Source organism: Peromyscus maniculatus, chromosome 1 (genome assembly GCF_049852395.1).
Source record: "Peromyscus maniculatus bairdii isolate BWxNUB_F1_BW_parent chromosome 1, HU_Pman_BW_mat_3.1, whole genome shotgun sequence".
NCBI lineage: Eukaryota > Metazoa > Chordata > Mammalia > Rodentia > Cricetidae > Peromyscus > Peromyscus maniculatus.
Genome location: NC_134852.1, coordinates 103,010,951 through 103,027,744, shown reverse-complemented (window position 1 = coordinate 103,027,744; position 16,794 = coordinate 103,010,951). Strand labels below are relative to the sequence as shown.

General features: G+C 39.6%; 1 protein-coding gene across 23 annotated transcripts in view; it reads right to left on the bottom strand.

Annotated features, from left to right (window-relative positions):
• Positions 1-16,794, bottom strand: part of Dlg2 (discs large MAGUK scaffold protein 2) — a 1,859,766-nt gene that overhangs the window by 361,485 nt on the left and 1,481,487 nt on the right. For all 23 annotated transcript variants that reach the window (XR_013043174.1, XM_076547134.1, XM_076547135.1 and 20 more), the window contains one exon: positions 15,294-15,362. Coding sequence is in view for 22 of the 23 variants with exons in the window: in XM_076547134.1 (XP_076403249.1) it covers positions 15,294-15,362 (69 nt within the window). In the remaining variant the exon portion in view is untranslated. The remainder of the gene's footprint in view (positions 1-15,293; positions 15,363-16,794) is intronic.

The window sequence follows — 16,794 nt, the reverse complement described above, 5'->3', positions numbered from 1 at the left end:
TCAGAAGGCTGTCTGTACTCTGTGATGTCATGATGGTACAAACATGCTCCACATGAGCATGAGTCCACATCAACAGAAGGGAAAACACTGAAACAGAACACTAATATAACCCACAGCCACTGGCTAAGATTGAGGGGTCATTGTCAATGCAGGCTCACCACTTGTAGCAATTGAGTCTCTTTTGTGGGATATGTTGGTAATTGGGGAGGCTGTACACAGGCCAGGGCAGAGCATATACTCTATTTTCTGCCCCATTTTGCTCTAAGCCCAAAATTTCCCTGAAAAATGAAGTTGTTAAACAAACACATTTAATAAATATGAATCCCTTTCCTTCACTCTTGTGTCTTTAATGTTTGGCAGATACCTCATACAAAGGATGTGCTCAACAAATAATTTTGAAATTAATTTCCAAACATTATTTACATATCTGTGTAAGTATATGAATGCAGAAGCTAGTTGACATAAAGGGAGACTGCAGTACTGCAGACCAAAAACAGAGAGGACAGTGAAAGGGCAGCCAGATTGATCTAACAAGAATGGAGATGGGCAACAGAAACACCCATGTGTTTTCCTCAACCTGAATTTTCATCTATATAAGGCCAACTTAGAACTCTTGCAAGCCCTATTTCTTGAGGATGGCAATGTGGAAGGGATTCTCTCTGTTAGGTAAGTAAGTGGGTTTGTCACAAGGCCAGTACCATATTGGGCAAGAAGATGAATTCTTTACCTCTTACATTTTATTATTATTATTTCTCCCCTGAAAATCACTCTTGGTTTTCCACAATTACCCTCGTTCTAGGCAAAGAATCCCTATAAAAACATTTTATAAATACTTTCTTTGTTTGAAATCGTGTATATATATGCCTGTCTCTGTGTGTGCATGTGAGTGTAATACCCTCTGAGGCCATGAAGAGGTTCAGACCCCATGGAGCTGGAGTTACTGGTGGTTGTGAGCCACCTCAAGTAGGTGCTGGGAACTGGACTCAGCTTCTCTCTAGGACAGTACTTGCTCTTAACTGCTGAGCTAGCGCATTAACCCCATATGCATTTGCTGTATTTTAATTTATTTTATTTATCTTACTTTTTATGTTTATACATATGTGATCACATATCCATAGGTACAGGAGTATGTGTGCTAGTGTGTAGAGGCCAGAGATTGACATTGGATGTCATCCTTGATGACTTTCGATTTTGTATACCGAGGCAGAACTAATTCTGACTAGCCAGCCTGCCTGGAAGACCTGTCTTTGCTACCGCCTGAGTACTGGAATTACAGATAGGCCACCATACCCAAAGTATTTCATGGGTACTCACACTGTGTAAGTATTTACTCACTGAACCACCTCCAGAGCTCCCAGTGCATTTATGGAAGGACCATGGACTTCACCTGACTCTCAGGTAGAAGATGAGAGCAGATCAGGCAGGAAGTAGAAAAGGAGTCACTAGAGGAATGTTCCCTCTCATTTTCACTGGGGGCCCTGAATTCTATTTCCATAACCACATATAATATAAACCTGCTTTTTGGTTAGAGAGATGGAATTTGGTCTTAATTCTAATCACTAACATTTACTAAGAGCTTATATCCCTGTAAGTTTGGTGTTACTCTATGCATTTAAAGATAGAAAAGATGGTGGTTTAGAAAGGGCAACATTCTTGCCCAAGACTGTCCTAGCAGTAGCAACAACAACATACATTTACCATGGTCTATAAAATCCTTATATACAGATAGAAAAAGTGCTGTCTTATGCAGGAGGTACAGTTCAAGGGCAAATGGCAGAGAACATGCCTGTTATGAGCAAGGACCTCAGATCTGTCCCCAGTACCATAACAAATGAAAGAAAATGAGGTGGCTTTCATCTTCTCCAGGAAGAATGAATAGAAGTGGAGACAATTTATCACTTAGGGAACGTGAGTTCCCATTTTTTTCAAGTTACTTTAGTAAAGGAAAGTTTTACAATCTATGCTACTATGTTAAACATAGTCTACTCAGGAAGTTGCTCAATGGCTACAGAATAGGGTGGGATGCAAGAACTACTCATCCAGAGCTTTGCATCTAGGACAGTGGTTCTCAACCTTCCTAATGCTGCCTCATGGACCCTCATGCTGTGGTGACTCTCAACCATAAAATTATTTTTGTTGCTACTTCATAACTATAACTTTACTATTGTTATGAATCATAATATAAGTATCTGTGTTTTCCAATGGTGTAGATCACCCCTGTGAAAGGGTCATTTGACCCCCAAAGGGGTCTGTGGTGATATTTTGTTTGTGCTTTAACAAATAAATCTTGCCTGGAGATCAGAGTATGAAGCTAGCCACTAGAGGTCAGGCAGTGGTGGCATATACCTTTAATCCCAGCACTTGGAAGGAGGAAACAGGAAGTGATATGTCTGGGCAGAGAGAGGAAGTGATAAGGATGGGCAGAGAGAGGAGGTGATGAGGCAGGGTGGAGACAGGAGCTTTGCCCTTTCAGGCTGAAGATTCAGTGAAGGTAAGAAGTCTTTCTATTTTTTTTTCTTAGACAAGGTTTCTCTTTGTAGCTTTGGTGCCTGTCTTGGATCTTGCTCTGTAGACCAGGCTGGTCTTGAACTCACAGAGATCAGCCTGGCTCTGCCTCCTGAGTGCTGGGATTAAGGGTGTGCGCCACCACCACCTGGGCTGGTAAGAAGTCTTTCTAGTGGCTGGCTGCTCTGCTTTTCTGATCTTTCAGCTTTCACTGTGATACCTGACTCCTGGTTTTATTTTTAAGACCAATTAGAATTTGTACTACTGTAGCCTCGACCCACTTATTGAGAACCACTGATCTAGGAGGCGAGAGATGCACAAAATAAGGAGAAATCAATAAGCCTTAAATTGGGTGGTAGTTTTGATCAGTTTTATATATGAACCAACAAGAAATCTTGGTGCTGAGTTTGCACAAATTTCCCATAAATTTTTAAAATGTTATAGAGATCCCCAAGCATATGGAGAGAATGAATGTGCACACTCACAAGTTAGTTTGCATATGCACTGGCTCTGGACTTCCTTTGTGTAATAAAGAGGTAGGATCCTCCAACGTTTGTTTTCATATTTACTACCATTCCTGAAATTCTACCAATTGAAAAATCTGTTTCTTTGGGTGCAGAAGGGCAGTTGAACATGTTGCATCTCTTTTTAATGGGATGGATGTACTCGTGGGATGGTGTGTGTGTGTGTGTGTGTGTGTGTGTGTGTGTGTGTGTGTGTGTGTGTGTGTATTTGCTGTGTTCTGCCTCCACTTTTCTGACCATCTCCCTGGGGTTCTTGGATTAACTGATTCCTTATATGGAGAGTGGTGAGGGGAGAGTTTCTATTTCATCACAAAGAAAAGGGGTAGATGAGGTATCAGGAGAAACACAAGCAAGGAAACTCATTTTTGCTGAGCATGTACTGCTTATTAAGAGCTGTCCTATGGGGCTGTAAATATGATTTAGTGGTTAAACTTCCTGTTCCTCCAGAGGACTGGAGTTTAACTCCTAACACATACATTGGGTGGTCACAACTGCCTGTAACTCCAGTTCCTGGAAATTGGGTAACCTCTTCTGGCCTCCAGGAGCATGTGTACATGCAGACAGACAGACAGATACACATTAAAACTAAATCTTAATGAACTGTACTAAGAATTTAAAATACTTTAATTATATGAAGGAGACATCATTGGTTAATCTATAGATTATCAGTAGCAGTTCAATGTCATATATCTTATAATTGTTGGGACCAAGAAGAATGGGTAAACCAAGAGGCCTTGGTCCTAAATTTATGCTCAACTTTTTTTTACTATGGATATGGACTTGAGGAGTACAGAACCTAAATGTGCAGTACTAAAGTGGGAGATGTGATGATTGACATTGATAGTCAGTTTGACACTTGGGAGACAAGATGCTGGGAATGCCTGTGCAGAATTATCTAGATTCAGTTAACTGAGGTGAGAAGACCAATCCTGAATGTGGGCAGCACCATTTCATGGACTGGGGCCTCAGAATGCTTAAGAAAGAAAAGCTAATTAGCTGACCATGAGTGTTTGTCTCTGCATCCTGACTGTGGATGATGTAGGACCAGCAGGCTCCTGGCTCTTGTTGCTGTGTCTTTCCTGCCACAATGGAGTAATCTCATCAGGATGTAAACCAGAATAAACTTTCCTTCCTTTATATTATTCCTTGTTAGGGATTGGGCACAGCAATATGAACTATAACTAACACAGGAGGAGTACTTGCACATTTTATTATCATGCAACATGGATATCAAAATGCAATTTCCTATCAAATGTTCATAACATTCCTTGCACAGAGAATTCTTCTTTGCAAAATTGAGCAGGCTCTGGAGAGTATGGCTCTTTTTCATAGCTCCATGAGAATTTTGTGGATTTATGCCTAGAAAGAAAAAGAGGTCCAGTTCTTGACTTCAGGCACTGTGAACACAGATTGTCCTTGTTTAAAGAGGGTATTTTTGCATGTTAGGTCTAGCTACCACAGGATTCCAAATCACCAGAACTGTATCTGGAGAATGCTACAAGTTTTCCTGAAATCAGTTTCTCTGTCTTTGGTCTTGAAACTACAGAGATAAACTTTATTGCATAAATGCAATAGTCACATTCTGTCACCCTCATTAGATTGCAAGCAAGAGGCAGGATTTAGGATATGATTTTCTCCATGGTCTTCTCAAAGTCTCCGGCAGAGTATTTGAAGCAGAATAGACATTCAAAGTGTGTTTTGTTGAATGGATGAATTAGAGGAGTACTGATCAAATCAATGACTTATTGGGTGGATATCTCCTACATAATTTTCTGTAAGTAGTAAGACTATATTATAAGCAAGAGCTTTTATCAGGTATGACATAGTAAACTTTGCTGACTCTGTAAAAAAATACTTTGGTGGAGGAATCATCTCCAGTTCTAAAAATCATCAGAGAGATTAAGTAAAGATAAAGATTGCTGGCTTTTTCTTTGATAGCCGAGCAGCATCTGGCCTGTGGCAGAGAATATGGATGTGCTCTCTTATAATTGGCCAGAAGAAGGAAGTAAACAAAAATCCTAATGGAATTTGTGAGTCTCTGAGGGATGAACAATATATGCAGAGAAAAACACCAGATTTAGTTTGGATATATAAAGATGGATGTCTCAAGATGAGCAATTGAATTCAGGCTGACAAATGATGCCCACATCAATCCTCTTCCATTCCCTGCTTTCCAGAGCTGTTTCTCCTTCTACCTCATAGTCAGTCAAGGCAAAAATACAATAAAAATAATGTGTTATATATGGTTAAGTCCAAGGTCAAAAGGCAATGCCCAGTAAATTTGTATCAGATAAGACTGATGGCTCTTTTCACGTGATGGATGAGAATCAGCAAACCCCGTGCTCCCCATTGACCATGACTTTTGTAAATACCTATTTTCACCAATGTTTAACAAGATGGAGAAAGGACTTTGGTTTTTAGAATAAAATACATGATTGGGATATCTGTGACATTTCTGTTAGGTCAGGTTATTATTAAGGGATACTATGGGGTACTCAACAGGAAGCTGGGTTATATATTGGGATCTTCCTCTTCTCAACATGACCTTGGAAAAGCCATTAGCCATCTGCTAATCTGCAATAAAATTTGATACTGAAATCAAATGGAATAATCTCCAGAAGATCTTTGCAAATTATAATGTTCTATGCAATCACAAACTTAATTTCTTTTTCTCCTTTTTTCCATTTTTTTCCTCGGGGGGAGTTGCGGGATGATGGTGATACAGTCTCATATTGTAACCCAGTCCAAACTCAAACTCACAGCAATTCTCCTGCCTCAGCATCTGAAATAAAGTCTATTGCCTTTTTGGTAAAGAGCAAAAGAAGATATAAATGAATGGGGGAAAGGGAATAAAAGTGATAAAATGAAAGAAGGAAGTTCACTGAGTGACCGGGAGACTGAAGGATAGGAAGTAAGATGGTAGAGAGTGGCAGGAAGCAGCAATGGAGGAAGGATGTCAGCTCCAGTGCGTAGGTAGAAGAACAAACAAGAAAGGCATCAAGAAATGAGCAGAGCAGGGGACCCCATCAGAGATGGGATTTAGAAAATTACATCTTTGCAGCACACCATCCTGATAAACAACCGGAAGTCTGCATCAGACAGCGTTTCCGGAGGAGACAACAAATCCAGCATGAGTCAGCTTCCTTATTATACATTTCTAAATTGAAAGTACAACTAAATTCACGTTGCTTTAGTTTGTACTCAGCTGAGTAATATGTAATCGAGTGTCCAGCAACTAGTGACAGTGCTTTGTCTTGGTCTAGTTGTTGCCTAGCTTCTCATTCCCATGAAAGCCTTGAGGTCAGATCCCCTGCCACAAGTATAGGTACTCAGGGCATCACAGTCCTGCCTCTCCCCCGCTTTTATAGGGTTTGGCAGAGTCCTAGATTTACATTTGTTTGTGTAATTGATCAATATTTCCTTCTCTGTGGTAGACTGAGTACAGAGCAACACTATGGGGCTGTTTTAGTATTCTATTTCCAACTGGATTTATTGACTGGCATTATCATAAACAGACAAAAGTCAGTAAGAGCAGCCTTAATTCTGCAAAGATACTATAAAAATGACAGTATTTATAGAGGGATGTGGTATGAACCCAAAGAAGACCTGAGTCCTGTGGATTCATTAGGAGGCTTGTGACTGATAAATGTCACAGTTTGAACAACTGAACCCTGCCAGGGATAATGGTTATTGTATTTATTTTTGCCTAATAAACTTGAAATTTGTTACTTTCTGTATTCCACTTTGACTCATTAGTGTATAAACCAGTTCCCCAGTGCTGTCTCAGTACATCTCATATGTAACTGTATTATTATTTGTTTACTGGATATTGGCTAAGAGGGGCAATTTTCCAGTTGAATGTTCCAAAGCTCACTGTTTAGGGTTCACTTAATTGCACAATAACGAGGAGAAAGTTAATTCATAATTTACTTTGAGGCCTTTATTAAACCAATTTATTAAAAATAAAAGGGACTTCCAAGGAAGATATGCCTGGTGGTAGTAAGTAATCATATTAGTTCAGATTATGTACAGAACTTTTTCTAAAAAAAAAAAAAATTGTTTTAGGCCAAATTCTCCTGTGGATTCTGTGGCATGCCTTCATGACAAACTGCCACTGATTAACTCAGAGACACTGTCGGCCTGAGAAGCCACTGAGCAGACAGCCCAGCAGCCCCTGGTGGCTAGACTTCTGAGCTGTCGCTTTTGCTTTATTCCTGATCCCACTGGATAAAACACAAGCCAATAACGCGAGGGCATCATTTTTTCTCCTTCTAATTCAGTGCCTTTCCAGGGGGAACAAATCAAATTAGGAGTTAATTCTATTAGTATTGACACTCTTATGAAATTTAGTTTTTGACCTCAAAACATCCAAATTCATATTGATTCCCAGTTTGCATTTTCCTGCCTTATTTAGGCCTCCATATTAGCCAACTTGTAATAAAACTTGGGTGCTTTGTCTTAGCAAAAAAACCTGTTTATTTGTTCACAGTTGCTGTTTCAACAGCAGATGGCAATAGAAACTCAGGCCCCCTGAGAGCTTTAGCATCTGAACGCTGAAAGCCCTTAAATATGTCCCCGCTCTGTGCAGTCACAGCACTTTTCACCAGCGATAAATTCTGGGCACGCCTTCAAGTTTCCTGTGATGACACCTTTTGTATTGTCAGCTCTGCACACGGAAAGAAAGATTACAGGTCCCAGGAAAGGATGTTTCTTTGGTTTAGGAAATAGGGAGAAAAAAAAAAAAGGCCCACAGAAAACCAGGCAAAGGAAAATGGGCCGATGGCACTGTAAGAGCGGAGGTAGAAACAGTAAACAGAAAGAGAAAAGAGAAGTGGAAAGGAAACTTGACCAGAGACTGAGGAGATGCCCAGGGAAGGTTCTCTACTGTTCCTAACAAGCCTTAGGTTTAACCTCTGAAGACTTCCTTCTCCTCTGAGTCAAGTCCTTTTAGTCTTGGATCCGTAGCAGGGGTGCTGGGCCCAGAGTAAGGCTGGGACTCTTCCCTGGAGCTTTCAAACTGCAGAGGCATGTCTGTCTTTAGTGGAGAATAATAGGTATTTTTGGGGTGGTGGTAGTGGTGGAGTGTTGCAGAATATTATTTCAAGGTGTGTTCCTTTTGTTTATGTTGCATTTGTTTAGCTCTGTAAAGCTGTGATACTTTGCCTGTCTAAAACACCTGATGGTTTAAAAAAGAATTGAATGGCCTGCCAATAGTGAGGCAGGAGAAAGGATAGGTAGGGCTGGCAGGCAGAGAGAATATAAAGAGGAAAAAAAGAGAAGAAGGAGCCAGAGAAGGAGGAGGACATCAGAGGCCAGCCATCCAACTACACAGCAAGCCACAGAGTAAGGAAGAAAGGTAGACAGGAATAGAAAAGGAAAAGCCCAGAGGCAAAAGGTAGATGGGATAATTTAAGAAAAGCTGGCAAGAAACAAGCCAAGCTAAGGCTGGGCATTCATAATTATGAGTAAGTTATTTATTTTGGAGTTGGGTGGCAGGCCCCTTAAAAGAGCAAAAAAACAACCAACAGCAATGGAGAAATTCAATATCTACAAAACATGTTAAGCCATAGCTGTTGCTTGTTCCCTTAATGTTTTATCTGTTCTGTAAATACACCCTTTGTGTGGCTGGATAACAACACAAAAAGGCAGGAAGCAAAGGGGAGTGTCTCCCAATGGTTATGAGGATGGTTACTCTAGCAAGGGATTCAGTTCCTAGCACCCACTTGAAGCATCTCACAATCATCTCTAATTCTAGCTCCACGGGGATCCTTTGCCTCTGGCCTTCATGGGTGTCTGGTCTCATATGCACATACTCACACATGGACATATGTGCCTATACAGAATTAAAAACAAATCATTAAAGAAATTGGCAGCTCTATGTGATATTTAGCTAAATGTAGTAGTTAAGCATTGTAGGTATACACAAAAATCCTCTCTACTTAACCCCATGTGCCTCTATGTTTTTATGCAATTACTAACCCTTTTTTTTTCTATCCCTCACCTGCTGGGGAATGTCTTTCTGTATGCTGTGAATGTATATTGTTATAACCTTCCATTGGTTAATAAATAAGCTGCTTTGGCAGCTTAGAGGCAGGTAGGAAAGGAGAGAGACAGGAAAAATACAGGCGGAGTCTAGAGGGAGACTTGAGCCAGCTGCCCAAGAAGCAACATGTAATGGAATGCAGGTAAAGCCAAGAAACACGTACCAAAACATAGATTAATAGAAATGGGTTAATTTAAGATAAGAGCTAGCTAGCAAGAGGCCTGCCATAGACCATACAGTTTGTAAATAATATTAAGCCTCTGAGTGATTATTTTATAAGCGGCTGCGGGCCCACGGGTTGGGTGAGACCCAAGAAACCTTCTGACTACATCCACTTCTCCCTCTCTCCTCTCTCCATTTATCCCTCTATGTAGTCCAGGCTGTGGTAGAACTCAAAAGTTCCCTGCCTTAGTTCTGTGCACTGGAATTATAGCTGTGTGTCACCAGGCCTGTGATTTTTGAGGTAAACAATGAATGCAATTTTTAACTACTGACCTCAACAACTAACAACTTGAACAAGGTTCTTCTTCAAGTCTGAGGAATACCTTTGTACCTTGGCACATGTGTCAGCATGTTAGCCCCCTTCACCCACTACTTACATTGCTTTTTGGGGCCTGGGTAGAGAAATATACTGGAAGAAACTTTATTAGAAGCTGAACATTGTTGCTGACTTCTCTCCCAGTACATGGGTGGGGATGCCTGAAGCTACTTGCCCCAGAGGGCTAGGTATTCTTAGACATGGAGAGCAATGGGCCCTGCCAAGTCTGGGCTCTACATCTTGGAATATACTTCAAAGTTTAGAAGCACTATGCTTATTTCCAAAATGTTGGATGGTGGTTCTAAACCTGTGGGTTACAACCCCTTTGGGGGTTGCATATCAGATATCCTGCCTATCAGATATTTATGTCATGATTCATAACAGTAGCAAAATTACAGTTAGAAATAGCAACAAAATATTTCTATGGTTGGGGAAGTTACCACAACATGAGTAACTGTATTAAAGGGTCACAGCATTAGGAAGGTTGAGAACTACCGTGTTAGAGCTAGAAGATACTATTTACTTCCATCTTGTTGCTTTGTGTGATAGATGAGAACTGTTCAAACTTACATAGTGAAAAGTGACAGACCCAAACTACAGATTCTAATGGAATCATGACCTGGTTCTAAGGCCACTTAGCATCTTGGGATACGTGAAGCAAATTTAGCTACAAATAAACTGCTTCTGTCCAGGTAAGAGGTAGACAGTAAATAGAGTAATTCCATTTAAGATCTTATTTCTACAGTTCTCTCTGGAAGGATTCTTATTTGTGCCTCCCATGGGAACATGAAGGTCTCCTCAGCTCTCATAATATCAAGAGCTTGGAGTGGTCCTAGAGTACAGAAGGGCATCTTTTGTGCTGAAGTCTGGCATGTGGCTTTCCCGGTGGAATGGAAAATATCACTACAGGCTCAATAGTCTGAAAGAGTAGGCTGGCTTCTTGTTGGGCAGTTGAAGACTGGTTTGGGAGAGAGTTTTGGGTGGGGCCAGGTAGACTAAACATTTAACTCACAGGGAATTTCTTCTATAACGTTCCTAAAGAGGCCCCACCCCACCTCATTTTGTAAGAGCTTATTAGAAAGGGCAGCCAGTACCTTTCTTATTAATTGTTCCACTAATGCAAAAACATAGCTTAAAAAATTCTTCCTCTAGGGTGCTTCTAGAATGACTGTTTAAGGCTACATAAAAAGGGATCTGTGCCCAGTAAAGAAAAGCTCCGAGCAGCCCGAGCTGCTTGTAAGTCTCAGCAGCACAAGCAAAATCCTTCCAGATTTATGCATGTGACTTCCCTTCTCTTTCTGTTTGCAACCTCTGCCCACATCCTCAGAAATTAGTTCCCACTGCCTCTTGTGAGACACAACCCCACCACAGGCAATTCCTTCTGACTATTTTTTCCTGTTAATTCTATTGGTTACCCATATTGCTAAAATCTGCTTAGGCTGAGTTTCTTTGAATTCTATTTTGTTGCTCCAGTCAACTGTTTCTTTAGGATGCTCTTTGGCTTTGAATATGTGCTATTGTCATGGTCCTGTCATTCTGCATGCATTGTTAAAATGTTTGGCAACTATTTTCATTTATATTTATATTTTCATTTATATTTATGAATGAAATAGTATTAAAGTTGGCAAAGGGTGTCCATGAGTTCTTTTAAAGAACATATTTCCTTCTGCTTTTTATTTCTCATCTCTGTTTCTTCTCTTCAGAATTCCTAACAGAATCCCACCTGTGTGTTTGTTCATTTTTTCATTCATTCATTCATTCATTCATTCATTCATTCATTCATTCATTCATTCATTGTTGTGTAGCCCAGATCAGTCTATACATTGATATACAGCCTGGTGATCTTCCTGAGTTACAAGGTTGGTTGTTGTTTAATGACAGTGTTGAGTTAGGTCAAGTAACCTGAAACTGTCCCATTAATTGACCCTTCATTTGAAAGGCTTTACTATGGAGGTCAACATACAAATGAACTCATATAACTTCCCTGGAGGAGTGAGCAAACTTACTTTTTCAGACAAAACTGTTTTGGGGTTTGCTTTAAAAGACTTGTCTACATAGCTTTGTATGTTACCCTGTACACATAAAGGTGTGTTTGATGAGTGTGAATGTCATTATTCCCATTCTCAGAATCTGCTCTTAGTTTCCTCTGTTATTATTGAAGTCTATAATGTTCTTAAAGATGTCCTTCTCCTTTCCTAAGAGCTTCTCATAAAGGGCAGCTAACACCTTCCATATCAGCCATTTCACTAATGCAGATTACTAATGTATTATAAAATTCTTCTTATAGGATGTCTCTAAAACATATAGGCAACATAAAACAGGCTTTGTACTGGGTGAAGAAAGGCTCTGAGGAGCTGAGGCTGTGTCTTAGTCTCAGGGGAGAGTCCTAGGTCTCTGACTGACCCGCGATCTGCTGAGCAGCTTTGCTGTCTCTGAGCTATAGGTCTTCCCAAATGGTGTTGTTCCACTGTGGTTGCTTTTCATGGGCGACATCCCTAGAAACACAACCTAGTAGATGTCATTTACATAGAATAACATCCTTTGATAGTCTTTTTACTTTCTGGTGTTTCAGTTACCCACAGCCAGTCAACCATGATCTTCAGTAGCAACTGGAAGACCCCAGAAACAAATAATTCTTAAGTTTATACTGTTCAACATGTAGAGTAGTGTAAGGAGGGAACCTATTCCATCTGCTCAGGATACAAGCCATCCCTTTTGTCCGGCGTAACCATGCTGTGTATGCTACTTGCACACTAGTCACTTATGAGATGGTTCAGTTATTGACTGGTATCATAGTAAGGTTTTCAAGTAGCCCTTAGTTAATAATGAATCCTGAAGTACTAGGGTAGAGATGCTGGAAATTTAAACATGTCAAAAAGAAGCCAAAAAAGTGTTTTCTTTCATTTGAAGAGAGCAACACTCTAAGAAAGGAAGAAAAAAATGCCATATGTTAAGTTGCTAAGTTCTGTAGAAACTTCCATCCATGAAATTGTAAAGAGGAAAAGGAAAGCCACACTAGTTTCGCCGCAAAGGCTATGTCCACTATGTATGCTCAGTTAACCTGGAAGAAGCTGTAATCATGCGGCTTGGTTCTTCCTGAAGAAGAACCACTCATCCACTGTGGGTACTGGAATGTAATGGTTATTTACAATGTGAAGACTGGCCTTGGGGTCACACAGTCCATGGTCCTGCTTCCACGGTATCTAAAGCTGGGGTCCCTCTGTTCTGCTTTAGTCACCAGTGCCTTCTGTGACATTTTGAAATCAGTCACCCTGTTCCATTTCCTTTATCACTCTGGCACCATAAAACTCCATTTCTTTTCTTTGATAGCGTCTCAGGAGGGAGAAGAGATTAAGGTATGGGTTGTGTCTGTCAAGCTGACCTGGAAGCCTGGAGTCCACACTGGTAATGGGAATATTGTTCTGCCTTGCTCTATAGGGTATAGTTATAGATGATTTGGATATTATTTAAAAACAGCAGTGACAGGCCGGGCGGTGGTGGCGCACGCCTTTAATCCCAGCACTCGGGAGGCAGAGCCAGGCGGATCTCTGTGAGTTCGAGGCCAGCCTGGGCTACCAAGTGAGCTCCAGGAAAGGCGCAAAGCTACGCAGAGAAACCCTGTCTCGAAAAACCAAAAAAAAAAAAAAAAAAAAAAACAGCAGTGACTATGGTAGATGGCTCAGTTTGACAGCTTTTCTGTCTCCATGCATCAAATTAGCATGACAAGAGAAACATCTCTGCTTACTTTATGTCATGTAAATAGAAACTGAGGTGAAAATTATATGGCTGTACAGTGTTTTAAACCACAGTTCATTTAATAAATTATTTATGTAGCTATTTTAGTTTTGCAAAAGCAGTAGAAAGAAGTTTTAAAATAATTGGATTTCCAATTTCAGTTGATTATCTATTCTAAGGAGTTTAATGCCTTAATAGTAAACCTCTTTAAGACTCATTGTTCTATTTAAAACAGAAAATAACTCTTCCACTATGTGGTTAGTGGTAAGAATTTTGTGCTATGTTATCTTGCTATGGCAGCCAGCTGGGCACATGTAGCATAGACTATAGCATAAACTACAGTGTGCTGAATAAGAAGATATTTCCTTTTAAATGCTCCACTTGTGTTTAGATTATTTCAGCACCCAGAGGCATTTTATATAAATAATTTCATATTAATATGTTTGACATTATGTGTTGAGTGTGGGTCTTCAAAGTTATTGAAGTTACACAAATCCGTTCTGCTTATTATTTCAATTTCAGAACATTTGGGATAAATGTGTATTCAACCACTGCTTATTGAAGATCTGATAAGTATTTCGTTCTTTGCCGAAAGTTGGTTAGTTCAATACAATTCTCCCCTTTGGCTACTTCATCTTATCAGAGAATTAGAATTAGTGATTATGTCTATAGCAGAGTTCATTTAACTCAAGTGGAAAGAATGGTAAAGGCAAAGCAAAATGCTTATTAGGCAAACTGCTAATAAGCTTCTCTTAATAAAAAGGAGGAGAGGGAGGTGGGAATAGCTTTAGGAGGATGCACCATTTAGCACTCATAGAACTCTAGTCTCTGTGTTTATGAGCACAATGTGGAAAGGTCCCACACTGAACCCTGCTTCAAGAACTTTATAGGAACAAAATGAAGCAAGACAAGTGGGAAATAGATCTCCACACTGGCACCTTCACCACAGACAACATCATCCCTACAAGGAATCATGAGCAGGGACAGTCAGGCCATTCAAAAGAGGTTGCTGATTTTATATGACAATGTCTAAAGTCAGTATCTTTCTAGCTGTCTAATTTTTACCCTGGAATGTCTTTGCTATGTGTAACAGCCTCAATATAGCATATGAATTATGGGACCTGTTTCCCCTAGCTCAATAAAGTCTTTTCATATCAGATTATAGGGGGCAGGTCTATACTGAAGAGTCTGATTATGTTTTCAAATACAAGCTGAATTATTTTAAGTAAGTGTCCATGAGAAGATGACGTAATGCTTCAGAGAAGCAAGCTTTAGAAGAAAAATAATTATTTCATATGGTTATTTTGGAAATAAAACCAGATATAATATATAGAGGAATAGAAAAGTTATTTGGTTAGCTAGCTAGCTAGCTAGACAGACAGATAGATACATCCAGGTACCTAGTAAGCACACTACTCTCTTGAAGGAATATCCATAAACTGTGTTGCTGTACAGGTATCCACAGAAACATCTGTTCTCAGCTCAAGAGTTATATCTATGGCTGAGGTACACTGAAACAAAGCTAGGTTCTCTCCCCCTCTTTCTTTCCCCCTACCATTCTGATGCTGACTCCATCAAGCCCTCATTCTGGGTCCTCTACTAATCCTTTGTACACACCTGTACACTGCAATGGTCATACTGTATTTCAAGCACATATGAGTATTTGTGTTGCTTACAATGAGTCCCATGAAGGAAAGGTGCTATTTTAAATTTGAATTTTAAATCTAGCCCCTGCCACAGTGGCTGGCACATAGCACAGACTTCACATATAATTGCCAGGGTAGGGAAGAGGTATGAGTAAAAGGAAACAGAGGGAAGAAAGAGGAGGAGGAAGATGATGATGAGGAGAACAAGGGAAGGAAGTGGATGTGGGAGGGGAAGGAACAGCTTATTGCAGTTGAGTGCTGCATATTTCATTGTAAGAGAAGGCATAATATTATTCTCTTACCCTTCCAGGGAGATGGCCCGTTGGAGAGTCACTGAAGGCTGACGAGTCGTAGTGCCGTGCTGGGAATGACTGCCAGAAAACAGAAAAACAAAGTAAAAATGGGACATTTACTTAAAATGCCTTTGCATCATTTAATGAGTCTTACTGTCAAGAAAATCACAGGTATTGAAAGACATAAGAAATTAAATGCTAGTGATAAGTAGACTCATACACCAGAAAAAGGAACCTTCTTCTAGATAATTAGATAAAGGGTTAGTGTTCCCTTGTAATTTTGGTTCAACATGAATTATTCTGGAGTAAGCCTTAAATGATACTTGGATATGACACCGAACATAAAACATCAATTTGATTATGATGTCATGTGTTTTTATATTGTCTGAGAATTTTATAAATGCCAGGGGCAGTGGACAGCTGTGGTGAAATAGTATTTACCTGACATGACAGGGCTATTGCACACATAAACTCATAATGACTGTGACTGCATGCACAAGACATAGACCAGATCAGGCCAGCCAAAGTCCTAGCATGGATGGGGGAAGGGCTCATAAAATCCTACCCCTAGCTGAGAAGCTATGGTCAACCTATACTGGGTGAGGGAGTGTCATTTTTCTTCAGAGATGTGGCCCCTGAGAGGCTCGTCATGCCTGGCCCTACACCCATGCATATCTAGGTAGCACTAATCGGACTCAGGGGACTTAAAAAATGAAGCAATGTATCTTTCAGAATATTTTTTTTAAAACAAAACTTTGTACAAAGACTAACCTACAAATTAGAGTACTTTATTAGTTCAACATTTATTTGTAAGTTAATCAGTTATGATTCAGGTATTTTATTAAATCTTGAAAAATTGGATTTCCAGTTGAGTATCAGTCTTGGAATTTGATGTGATTCATTATTTTGTTTTGGTTTCATATGGCAAGACTGATTTTGTATATAAGTAGTTGAAATCAACATAATGTCTAGCATCAATAATCATTTATCCTAGCAAGCAGCTTTTAAACATATTTGATATGCTTATGCCATTTATTTCTACCATGTCTGTGGATTGGATTTTGTTTAGTAGATAGAAAATTGAGAATAAAAGAGGTTTGGAGCTTGCTCAAAGTCATCTAATCAACATTTATGCCTGAATTGCCATCTCGATTGATTCTAGAGCCTCCTCAACTAAAGATACAAAGAATCTTTCATCTGAGAAAGGTGCAATAGTGATGCAACAGCAAATGTATCCAAAAGAATGCCGTCTTTTACTAATGTGTGAACCTTCCCTTCTTACCAACTCCTTGCACATCCATATACATTTTACATAATTTTATACAAGCACAGAACACACACATAATTTGACAATATCTATTACTTTAGTGCAATATAATATTATTTCATATATAATTTATATATATATATTTATTTCATATATAATTTATTTAGTCATCCTTGTAGTTGGATCACTAGAATACTTTTGTTGTTTTAATATTATATATAGTGCTGCAATGACCATGCTGAT